Source organism: Rhincodon typus, chromosome 17 (genome assembly GCF_021869965.1).
Source record: "Rhincodon typus isolate 14 chromosome 17, sRhiTyp1.1, whole genome shotgun sequence".
Lineage (NCBI taxonomy): Eukaryota > Metazoa > Chordata > Chondrichthyes > Orectolobiformes > Rhincodontidae > Rhincodon > Rhincodon typus.
The window spans coordinates 700,167-712,478 of NC_063348.1; the positions used below are offsets into that span (position 1 = coordinate 700,167).

At 43.8% G+C, this 12,312-nt stretch overlaps 2 protein-coding genes across 2 annotated transcripts in view; one reads left to right on the forward strand and one right to left on the reverse strand.

Annotated features, from left to right (window-relative positions):
• madd (MAP-kinase activating death domain) overlaps positions 1 to 12,312 on the forward strand; it is a 224,082-nt gene that overhangs the window by 699 nt on the left and 211,071 nt on the right. The window lies entirely within an intron of this gene.
• The window catches only part of LOC125485261 (oxysterols receptor LXR-alpha-like), a 12,906-nt gene continuing 7,625 nt past the window's right edge, over positions 7,032 to 12,312 (reverse strand). Inside the window, exons 3-4 of the mRNA XM_048607271.1 lie at positions 10,437 to 10,642; positions 7,032 to 7,133 (exon numbers count right to left, since the gene is read on the reverse strand). Coding sequence (XP_048463228.1) covers positions 7,032 to 7,133; positions 10,437 to 10,642 — 308 coding nt within the window. The remainder of the gene's footprint in view (positions 7,134 to 10,436; positions 10,643 to 12,312) is intronic.

The following is a 12,312-nucleotide window of genomic DNA, read 5'->3' on the forward strand; positions in this document are numbered from 1 at the left end:
ATTTCTGAAGAAGGGTCTAGGCCCGAAATGTCAGCTTTCCTGCTCCTCTGATGCTTCCTGGCCTGCTGTGTTCATCCAGCTCTACACCTTGTTATCTCTTAATATTTTAGCAAACCTTTCTGCTATTTTGGATATTTATTGTGCAGAGTCGCAGCCAGTTGACATACAAACTACATTTCTGTATCATGATACTTTTGAGACAGAAGTGTTTCCATAATTACCCAAACTGGGAGTAGATGCAGAAGGAAAACCGTGAAATGAAGCACTTAAGGACTGAATGATGCTTTCTACAATGAAATTGGAATTGCTGACTCACGACTGTGTTTAACTAAAATCAGATCCTGATAATTTATGTCATGAAAGAACATAATCAGGGATCTTCATGATGAATATTGATGATTTTGAATGGGTTTCTACAGTAAAATTATGAGAAATATTATGAATTAATGTTATTAAATGTTTTATCGAAAAAAGAATTTAATGCTAGCATTTCTTTTTCCCTACCAAAAAATTAACGTTAACATAAAATTAACACACGACAAATCCCTTTCCTGTCTCACCCCTATACTTGCTTACCTATGTTGGTTCTCATTCAAGAAAAGTCTTCATTTTAAAATTCACATCTTTCTCTTCAAATCCCTTCACAGTTTAGCCCCTTGCTGTCTATCTACTCTCCTCTAGGTAGACAACCTCAGAGGTATCTGTGTGATTGTAATGAGGTCAGTCAGGTGGACCTCATAGAGTATGAGTTCCCTGATTGGGGCTGTTAATCTGGTCTAATCAGGAAGCACTGGCTGACAGATATAAACAGGAGTGTCAGACTTCCTGCTCACTGAGAGAGCAGGCTCTGAGGGAGCTAGATCAGGGTCAAGGACCCACCACATGTAAATAAAGGGTGACTTGGTGACAACATGTCAGCCTCTGTGGAGTTATTTCAAACTCCTCTCATTCTGGCCTCCTAAGGCATCCCCAATTTTAGTTACTCCACCATTCTCAGCCGTGCATTCGGTTGCTTAGGCTTCAAGTTCTGGAATTCCCTTGTGACGACTTCCATCTCTTCACCTCACTTTTTCCTTTTCAGGTCCTTCGTAAAACTGACTTCCCCACCCCTGAGAAAAGACCTTGTCTACTTATCCTGTCCATGACCCTCATGATTTTATAAAACTCTATAAGGTCACCCTCGGCCTCTGACCCTCCAGGGAAAATAGCCCCAGCCTATTCAACCTCTCCCTAAAGCACAAACCCTCCAACCCAGGCAACATCCTCATAAATCTTTTCTGAACCCTTTCTAGTTTTGCAACATCCTTCCTATAGGAGGGAGACCAGAATTGCACACAATACTCCAAAAGAGGCCGAACCAATGTCCTGTACAGCCATGGCATGACCTCCCAACTCCTACAGTCAATGCACTGACCAATAATTCTTTGCTATAGTTATTAAATAGATCAGTTTGGAATAACTTGGCAATCAACAATCCAAACGCAAAAACATTGCTGCCATTCCAGTTCATCTTGCTCAGCCCTGACAAATAAAAATGATGTTAGTCTAAAGAGACAGATGAATAAAGAAAGTCAGGTTCGTCAGCTGAACTGCCTGGACACAGATTATACCAGATGGGAATTTTGATATGCTGAAGTTAGAATGATGATGATGAACCATCCTAAATCTAAGGACATTTTAAAGGCAAATGAAACATTTAAATCTAGACAAGAAGTGGGGGACCTGTGATACTGTTCATGCAGGGAATCTGAGGAACACAAACTTTTACATGCAGCCTGGAGCAATGATTTGTGCTAGTTGGTGCTCCAAATTTAATTCCAACACACACCTGACCAGGAATCTCTCCCACTCTTACCATCTACATTGGCATGAGTTGGAAGGGTTTACAGGTTGATCCATGACCTGTTTGGCCTGGGGTGGAACTCAAACTTGAAACTGCTAGCTGAGGGGCATGGAGGAAGTTCCAGGATTTTGACCCAATGGCAGCGAAAAACGGCGATATATTTCCAAGTCAGGATCGGGAGTGGTTTGAAGGGGAATTTGCAGGTGGTGGTGTTCCTGTGTATTTGCAGCTCCTTGTATGGAAGACCATAAGAAATAGCAACATGAGTAGGCTGTTTTGCTCCTTGAGACTGCTCTGCCATTCAATAGAATCATGGCTGATCCAATATCCCTGGTGTCCACTTTCCTGCCTTTCCCTGTAACCCTTCATTCCACTACTGACCAAGAATGTATCTATCAATCTCAGCCTTAAGTATACACAAGGATTCTGCCCTGACAGCTTTCTTTGGCAAGGAGTTCCAAAGACAAGCAACCTTTTGAGAGAAGAAGTTCCTCCTCATCTCAGTCTTAAATTGGCACTCCTTTATTCTGAGGCTATGCCCCTCTGGTCCTGCACTCCCCCATGAGAAGAAATATTCTGTCAGCATTCACCCTGTCAAGCCCAAAGAATGCTGTATATTTCAATGAAATCACTGCTCATTCTTCTGAATTCCAGTGAGTAGAGTAGAATTCCAACCTGTTTAACCTTTGTTGATAAGGCAATAGCTCATCCAGGGGATCATCCTAGTGAAACTCATGTCTAAGGACCCCTGGTGAATTTTTATAAATGGTACACATTACTGCTACAAAGCATCAGTGGTGGAGGGAGTGAATGTTTGAGAATGTGATGCAAATCAAGTTGGTTACTTCATCCTGGGAGATGTTAAGCTCACTGAGTGTTGTTGGAGCTGCACTCATCCAGGCAAGTGTGGAATTTTCCACCACATCCCTGATTTGTACCTTGTAGATGATGGACAGGCTTTGGGGCATCAAGAGATGAGTTACCCGGTGCAGGATTCCCAGTTTCTGACATGCTGCTGTAGCCACTGTATATATATCTAACGAGACCAGTTCAGTTACTGGTCAATGGTAACCCTGGGATGTTGTTAGTGGGGTATTCAGTGATGGCAATGCCATTGAATGTCAAGGGGAGACGGTGAGATTCTGTCTGTGAACAGAACAGTTTAACACAGGAACAACCCCTTCAGCCGACTATATCTGTGTTGACCATGATGTCATTCTAAACTAACCCCTTCTGCCTCCAAAGTATCCCTCTATTCTCTGCCTGTTCATTTGTCTGTCTAAACGTCTCTTAAACTTTGCTATCCTATCTGCTTCTACCATCACCCCTGGCAGAGCATTTTGGGCTTCGTAAATCTCCTTTAAACTTTTCCTCTCTCACCTTAAACCTATGCCCCCTTGTATTTGACATTTCCATCCTGGGAAAATGACTCCGACAATCCATTTTATCCATGCCTGTTGTAATTTTATACACCAATCAGGTTGCCCTTTGGCCTCTGACGTTCTAGCGAAACCAATCTAGTTCTGAAGAAGGGTCAATCGACCTGAAATGTTAACTCTGATTTCTCTCTACAGAAGCTGCCAAACGTGCTGAGCTTTTCCAGCAATTTCTGTTTTTGTTTCAAGTTTGTCTAGCTTCTCCTTATAGCTAAGACACTCTAATCCAGGCAACATTGTGGTAAACTTCTTCTGCACCGTCTCCGAAGCCTCCACATTCTTCCTATAATGTGGCGATCAGAACTGTGCACAGTTCCAAATGTGGCCCAACTGAAGTCTTTTATTTTTGCAACATGACTTGCCAACTTTTGTGCTCAATGCTACAACCAATGAAGGCAAGCAATGCTAGTCAGAGTAGAAATGAAAGAATAGGCAGGATAAATGAGTGGCTTGAGAGATGGTGCAGGAGGGAGAGGTTCAGATTTTTGGGACATTGGGACCGGTTCTGGGGCAGGTGGGATTATTACAAATCTGACGGTCTACACCTGGGCAGGACAGGAACCAATGTCCTAGGGGCTGCTTTTGCTAATGCTGTTGGGGAGGGTTTAAACTAATGTGGCAGAGGGATGGGAACCAAATGAGGAGGTTAGTGGACAGTAAGGAGGTAGTAACTAAAGCCTGTAAGGAACTAGATAATGAAGTCAGTGTGACTAAGGGAAGAGTAGGCAGAGAGCAGATGATGAACGCAAAGGGACAGGTGGTCTGAGGTGCATTTGTTTTATTGCGGGAAGTGTAGTAGATAGGGCAGATGAACTTAGGGCTTCGATTAGTACATGGGAGGATGATGTTATTGCTATTACTGAGACTTGGTTGAGGGAAGGGCAAGATTGGCAACTAAATATCCCAGGATATAGATGCTTCAGGCGGGATAGAGAGGGAGATAAAAGGGGTGGAGGAGTTGCATTACTGGTCAAAGAGGATATCACAGCTGTGCTGAAGGAGGGCAATATGGGCCGAGCTGAGAAATAGGAAGGGTACGGTAACAATGTTGAGGCTGTACTACAGGCCTCCCAACAGCGAGCGTGAGATAGAGGTACAACTATGTAGATAGATTATGGAAAGATCTAGGAGCAACAGGGTGGTGGTGATGGGAGATTTTAATTTTCCCAACATTGACTGGGATTCACTTCGTGTTAGGGGTTTAGATGGAGCAGAATTTGTAAGGAGCATCCAGGAGGGTTTTCTAGAGCAGTATGTAAATAGTCCAATTTGGGAAGGGGCCATACTGGACCTGGTATTGGGGAATGAGCCCGGCCAGGTGGTTGAAGTTTCAGTAGGGGATTACTTTGGGAATAGTGATCACAATTCTGTAAATTTTAGAATACTCATGGACAAAGACGAGAGTGGTCCTAAAGGAAGAGTGCTGAATTGGGGGACGGCCAACTATAGCAAAATTCGGAAGGAGCTGGGGAATGTGGATTGGGAGCAGCTGTTTGAGGGTAAATCCACGTTTGATATGTGGGAGGCTTTTAAAGAGAGGTTGATTAGAGTGCAGGACAGACATGTCCCTGTGAAAATGAGGGATAGAAAGGACAAGATTAGGGAACCATGGATGACAGGTGAAATTGTGAGACTAGCAAAGAGGAAAAAGGAAGCATACATAAGGTCGAGGTGACTGAACACAGATGAAGCTTTGGAAGAATATCGGGAAAGTAGGACCAATCTGAAATGAGGAGTTAAAAGGGATCATGAAATATCTTTGGCAAACAGGGTTAAGGAAAATCCCAAAGCCTTTTATTCGTACATGAGGAGCAAGAGAGTAACTAGAGAAAGGGTTGGACCACTCAAGGACAGAGGAGGGAAGTTATGTGAGGAGTCAGAGAAAATGAGTGAGATTCTTAATGAGTACTTTGTGTCGGTATTCACTGAGGAGAGGGACATGACGGATGTTGAGGTTAGGGATAGGTGTTTGATTACTCTAGGTCAAGTCGGCATAAGGAGGGGGGGAAGTGTTGGGTATTCTAAAAGGCATTAGGGTGGACAAGTCCCCAGGTCTGGATGTGATCTATCCCAGGTTACTGAGGGGAGCGAGAGAGGAAATAGCTGGGGCCTTAATAGATATCTTTGCAGCATCCTTGGAGGACTGGAAAATTGCTAATGTTGTCCCCTTGTTTAAGAAGGGTAGCAAGGATAATCCAGGTAATTATAGACCAGTGAGCCTGACGTCAGTGGTGGGGAAGCTGCTGGAGAAGATACTGAGGGATAGGATCTGTTTACATTTGGAAGAAAATGGGCTTATTAGTGATAGGCAGCATGGTTTTGTGCAGGGAAGGTCATGTCTTACCAACTTGATAGAATTCTTTGAGAAAGTGACAAAGTTGATAGGTGAGGGAAGGGCTGTGGATGTCATATACATGGACTTCAGTAAGGCGTTTGATAAGGTTCCCCATGGTAGGCTGATGGAGAAAGTGAAGTCGCATGGAGTCCAGGGTGTATTAGCTAGATGGATAGAGAACTGGCTGGGCAACAGGAGACAGAGAGTTGTAGTGGAAGGGAGTTTCTCAAAATGGAGAACTGTGACCAGTGGTGTTCCACAGGGATCCGTGTTGGGACCACTATAGTTTGTGATATATATAAATGATCTGGAGGAAGGTATAGATGGTCTGTTTAGCAAGTTTGCAGATGACACTAAGATTGGTGGAATAGCAGATAGTGAAGGGGACTGTCGGAGAATGCAGCAGAATATAGATAGATTGGAGAGTTGGGTGGAGAAATGGCAGATGGAGTTCAAGCCAGGCAAATGCAAGGTGATGCATTTTGGAAGATCCAATTCAAGAGCGAAGTATACGGTAAATGGAAAAGCCCTGGGGTAAATTGATGCACAGAGAGATCTGGGTGTTCAGGTCCATTGTAACCTGAAGGTGGCAACGCAGGTGTATAGAGTGGTCAAGAAGGCATACGGCATGCTTTCATTCATTGGACGGGGTATTGAGTACAAGAGTTGGCAGGTCATGTATAGGACTTTGGTTCGACCACATTTGGAATACTGTGTACAGTTCTGGTCGCCACATTACCAAAAGGATGTGGATGCTTTGGAGAGGGTGCAGAGGAGATTCACCAGAATGTTGCCTGGTATGGAGGGCGCTAGCTATGAAGAGATGTTGAGTAGATTAGGATTATTTACATTAGAAAGATGGAGGTTGAGGGGGGACCTGATTGAGGTCTACAAAATCATGAGAGGTATAGACAGGGTGGATAGCAAGAAGCTTTTTCCGAGAGTGGGGGACTCAATTACTAGGGGTCACGGTTTCAAGGTGAGAGGGGTAAAGTTTAAGGGAGATATGTGTGGAAAGTTCTTTACGCAGAGGGCGGTGGGTGCTTGGAACGCGTTGCCAGCGGATGTGGTAGAGGCGGGCTCGATAGCATCATTTAAGATGTATCTAGACAGATACATGAATGAGCAGGGAGCAGAGGGATACAGATCCTTGGAAAATAGGTGACAGGTTTAGATAGAGGATCTGGATTGGCGCAGGCTTGGAGGGCCGAAGGGCCTGTTCCTGTGCTGTAATTTTCTTTGTTTTTTGTTCTTTGCCTTCTTTACCACCTTGTCCACTTGTGCTGCCAATTTCAGCGAGCTGTAGACTTGCACCCTAAGATTCCCCTGTACATTAATACTCTGAAGGAGCTAGCCATTTACAGTGTACTTTCCTTTTGGACTTGACCTCCCACTTGTCTGGATTAAATTCCATCTGCTATTTCTCCACGTAACTTTGAAGCTGTGCTACATCCTGCTGCATCCTTTGAAATCCGTCCTCACAATCCACAACTCCACCAATTTTCTTATCATCTGCAAACTTTCCAATCAGACCACAGACATTTTCACCCAAGTCATTTTTATAAATGACAAACAACAGAGGTCCCAGCACTGATCCTTGCAGACACCACTGGTCACACACCTCCAGTCAGAAAAACATGCCTCCACAACTACCTGTCTTCTATGACCAAACCAATTTTGTGTCCAACTTGCCAACTCACTATGGATTCCTTGCAATCTGATGTTTTGGACAAGCCTACCATGACTGACCTTGTCAGATGCTTTAGCAAAGCCTATGTAGACAACGTTCACTGCCCTCCATCCATCAATCATCTTCATCAATTCCTCAAAAAATTCAATGAAATTTGTGAGACGGGACACCCCTGCACAAAGCCCTGCTGACTGTCCCTAATAAGTCCATTCTACTCAAATGCAAGTAAATCTTGTCCTTGAGAACTTCCTCCAATAATTTCATTGCCACTGATGTAAGACTCACTGGCCTATAATTTCCTGGATTATCTCTGTTGCCCTTCTTGAAAAAAGGAACAACATTGGCTATTCTCCAGACTTCTGGGATTTTACCTGTGGCTAAAGAGGATACAAAGATCTGTGTCAAGGCCTCAGCAACTTCCACCCTTGTTTCCTTCACTATCCTGGGATAGATCCCATCAGGCCCTAGGGACAAATCTACCTTAATGTTTTCACGACACCGAACACCTCCTCCTTCTTAATATCGACATGCCTTAGAGTATGAACAAACCCCTCTCTAAATTTAGTTAACATCCATGTCTTTCTCCTTGGTGAATATCAATGCAAACTCATTAAGGACCCACCCACTTCCTCTGGTTCCACATATAAATTATTTCGTTTATCCTTGAGTTGATCTACCCTTTTTCCAGTTACCCTCTTGCTCCTAATATACATATAAAATGCCTTGGGATTCTCCTTAATCCTACTTGCCAAGGGCATTTCATGATGCCTTCTAGTCCTCCTTGTTTCTTTTTAAGTTCTTTTCTGTTTCCTTTATACTCCTCAATTATACAACCGTACCCACTACTCACCAAAATCAGATTTCTCATTCTCGCTCTAATCCTAACAAACTACAATGACAAAAGTAAGTACTCTATCTTCCTCCTGATGTGACTCACTCAGTCTCTAGATCTGGTTCCTGAGCAGTCTATACTACACTACTTTTCAAGTTGTAACATCACCTACAGAGCTGTGCCCCTAGATTCAGCTCTGTTCCCACTGTCACTCTAACTGATCCCAGTTCCACCGCTGACTGCCATCAGTCCCGCCCTGATTGACCTCAGTCCCGCTCTGACTGAACCCACTCCTTAGCTGTTTATCTGATAGCTCCTGTTACTGTTCACACGCAGGTTCGCTCCACTATGCTGTGTTCCCACTGCTGCTGCCTCTTGATGAAGATGGTCATTGCCTGGCATTTTTGTTTTGAGAATGTCGCTTGTCAGCCCAGGCCTTGATATTGTCCAGACCTTGTTGTGTTTGGACATGGACTGCTTCAGTATCTGAGGAGTCACGAATGGTGCTGAACATTGTACAATCATCGGTGAACATCCCCACTTCTAACCTTATGATGGAGGGTAGCAGCTGAAGATGGTTGGGCCTAGGACATTATCCTGAAGAACTCCGGCAGAGATGCCCTGGAGCTGAAATAACTGAGCAACAAAAACCACAACCATCGTCCTATGTGCCGGGTATGCAAAGTGACAGAGAGTTTCCCCCTAATTCCCATTGATTTCAATTTTAGAGCCATAGCGTCATACAGCATGAAAACAGACCCTTCAGTCCAACTAGTCCACATGGATCATGTTCTCAAACTAAACTAGTCTCATTTGCCAGTGATTGGCCCTCCAAACCTTTCTACTTCATGAATTTATCCAAATGTTGTTAAATATTGTAACTATACATGCATCCATTACTTCTTCTGGCAGTTCATTCCACACACTAACCACGCCCTGTGTAAAAAAATTTGCCCATGTCCTTTTTAAAACTTTCTCTTCTCACCATAAAAATGTCTTCTAAGTTTGAACTCCCCCACCCAAGGAAAAAGACCTTTGCTATTCACCTAATCCATACCCTTCATGATTTTATAAACCTTTATAAGGTTACCCCTCAATCTCCTACACTCCAGTGAAAAAAGTCCCAGCCTATTTTTATAACTCAAACCTCCCATTCCCAGCAATATCGTGGTAAATCGGTTCTGAACCCTCTCCAGTTTAATAATGTCCTTCCCATAACCGGGTGACCAGAACTGCACACAGTCGTCTAGAAGAGGCTTCATCAATATCCTGTACAACCTCAACATGATGTCCCAACTCCTATACTCAAAGGTCTGAGCAATGAAGGCAAGCATGCTAAACGCCTACTTTACCATTCTGTCTACCTGCGACACAAATTTCAAAGAATTATGTATCTGAACCCCTAGGTCTCTCTGTTCTAAAACACTACCCAGATCACTATCATTAATTGTATAAGTCCTGCCCTTGTTTGTTTTACCAAAATGCAGTCCCTTGCAATTATCCAAATCTAAGCTTTTGTCCATGTTTGAACCAAGGCTGTAATGAGGTCAGGAGCTGAGTGGCCCTGGCAGAATCCAAACTGGGCGTCACTGAGCAGGTTATTTCTGAGCAGGTGCTGCTTGATGGCACTGTTGATGACACCTTCCATCACTTTACTGATGACCGAGAGTGGACTGATGGGGCGGTAATTGGCCAGGTTGGATTTGTCCTGCGTTTTTGCGTGCAATTTCCCACATTGTCAGATAGATGCCAATATTGTGGATTAAGATGAATTAATGAATTAATCAAATTTAAAGGATGGAATAAGGGTGAGATTAGTCAGTGACAATGTACACTCTCTGAAAAGTGAAAGAAAGCAAAAGGTGTGCATTGACCTGGTTTCCTCGAACAAATACTGAAGAGAAAGGAAATTTTTAAAATATAAATGGATTGATGTGAGTCATCAACTGTCTGAATGTTTTACCAAAACAAATGGCTGGAAAAATAGAATTGTTCTGAACTCTATGGGAAGGGAGGTTTCCAATGCAATATTTAAACAGAATATGGTGGTTTCAAATGTAATTAGTTTTGAAATTCTAGTTGTACACATAAACTCTATTTTTTAATATAAGGAGAAATTGGAATCTGTGGGAAGTACATTATAATTTGCAAATAGTGGAAATTACTTGGGGATTAATATTTGGCTGTGGGATTAAGAGATGTATGCTTGTAAAATCTACCTTTACAAATAAAGGCCTATACAAAAAGTGTGAAAAATTGCTCCATTCTATTCTTGACCAATGAGTTCTCTGAACACTTACTGTCACTTTCAGTCGGTCACTGAATGAACGCTTGTTACACTGTTGTTGAGCAGCAACCAGCTTTCTGATCATCTCAATTTGGCCCACATCAAGTCTTGGTATTCCCCAGCTGGACAGCGGGCTTGAGGTCACCCTCACAGTTTTTGTCACCTCTTCCTCTAGCTTCTTCATTTTCTTCAGGCGGATCTGTTCTTCTGAGAGGACACCTGTAACACATGAGAGTCTTAGCTAAGAAGCATACATTATATTCAGTCATCGTTAACTCCAGCACAGTCACCCAGTATTAAATACCATCAGTCACTAATCTCAGCACAATCACACAGTACAAAATCTCATTAGTCTCAGAACAGTCACACTCCCTCATGTTTCACAGACCCTCACCCTGAGAGAGATGTCTGTACACTTACTGGTGTCTCCCAGTCTCCTCTTTCTCAGCAAGATATCTGTACACTGACTACAGGCTCTCAATCCCCTGTCTGTCAGATAGATATATGTACACTGACTGGTATCTCTCAGTACCCCATCTCTCTCTCAGGAAGAGAAGTCCCAGGTTGACAGAAGAGTGAGGAAGGCGTTTGGTATGCTTGCCTTTATTGGTCAGTGCATGCAGTATATAGGAGTTGGGAGTCATGTTGTGGCTGTATAAGACATTGGTTAGGGCATTTTTGGATTACTGCATGCGGTTCTGGTCTCTGTGCCATGGAAGAATGTTATAAAATTTGGAAGGGTTCAGAAAAGATTTACAAAGATGATGCCAGGGTTGGAGGCTTCGAGCTGTGGGGAGAGGCTGAATAGGCTGGGGCTGTTTTCCCTGGAGGGTCAGAGGCTGAGGGGTGACCTTATCGAGGTTTATAAAATCATGAGGGTCATGGATAGGATGAGTGGCCAAGGTCTTTTCCCCAGGGTGGGGAAGTACAAAACTAGAGGGCATAGGTTTAAGGTGAGAGGGGAAAGATATAACAGGAACCAAAGGGTCAACTTTTTCACGCAGTGGGTGGTGCATGTGTGGAATGAACTGCCAGAGGAAGTGGTGGAGGCTGGTACAATTACAACATTTAAAAGGCATCTGGATTGGTATTTGCATAGGAAGGGTTTAGAGGGATATGGGCCAAATGCTGGCAAATGGGACTAGATTTATGTGGGATACCTCGTCGGCATGGACAAGTTGGACCAAAGGGGCTGTTTCCCCCTGGGTGTCGGAGGCTGAGGGGTGACCTTACTGAGGTTTACAAAATCATGAGGGTCATGGATGAGAGCCTTTTAAATGTTGGAAATGTACCAGCTTCCACCACTTCCTCTAACAGCTCATGCCACACATGCACCAGCCTCTGCATGAAAAGTTGCCCCTTAGATCCCTTTTAAATCTTTCCCCTCTCAGCTTAAACCTATGCCTTCTAGCTTTGGACTCCCCCACTCCAGGGAAAAAAACCTCAGCTGCTCATGATGACCCTCATGATTTTGTAAACCTCAATAAGGTCACCCCTCAGCCTCCGACGCTCAGGGGGAAACAGACCCTTCGCTCCAACTTGTCCATGCCGACGAGGTATCCCACATAAATCTAGGTTAATTTAGAATATGTGGTCGGCATGGATGGGTTGGACCAAAGAGTCTGTTCTGTGTTGTACAGCTCTATGGTTCTATAACTGGTGTCTCTCAGTCCCCGTCTCTCTTTCAGTGAGATATCTGTTCACTGACTGGTGTTTCTCAGTCCCCTCTCTCTCAGGGAGATATCTGTACACTGACTGGTGTCTCTCAGTCCCCTCTCTCTCAGGGAGATGTCTATACACTGACTGGTGTCACTCAGTCCCCTGTCTCTTAGGGAGATATCCGTACACTGACTGGTATCTCTCAGTCCCCTGTCTCTTAGGGAGATATC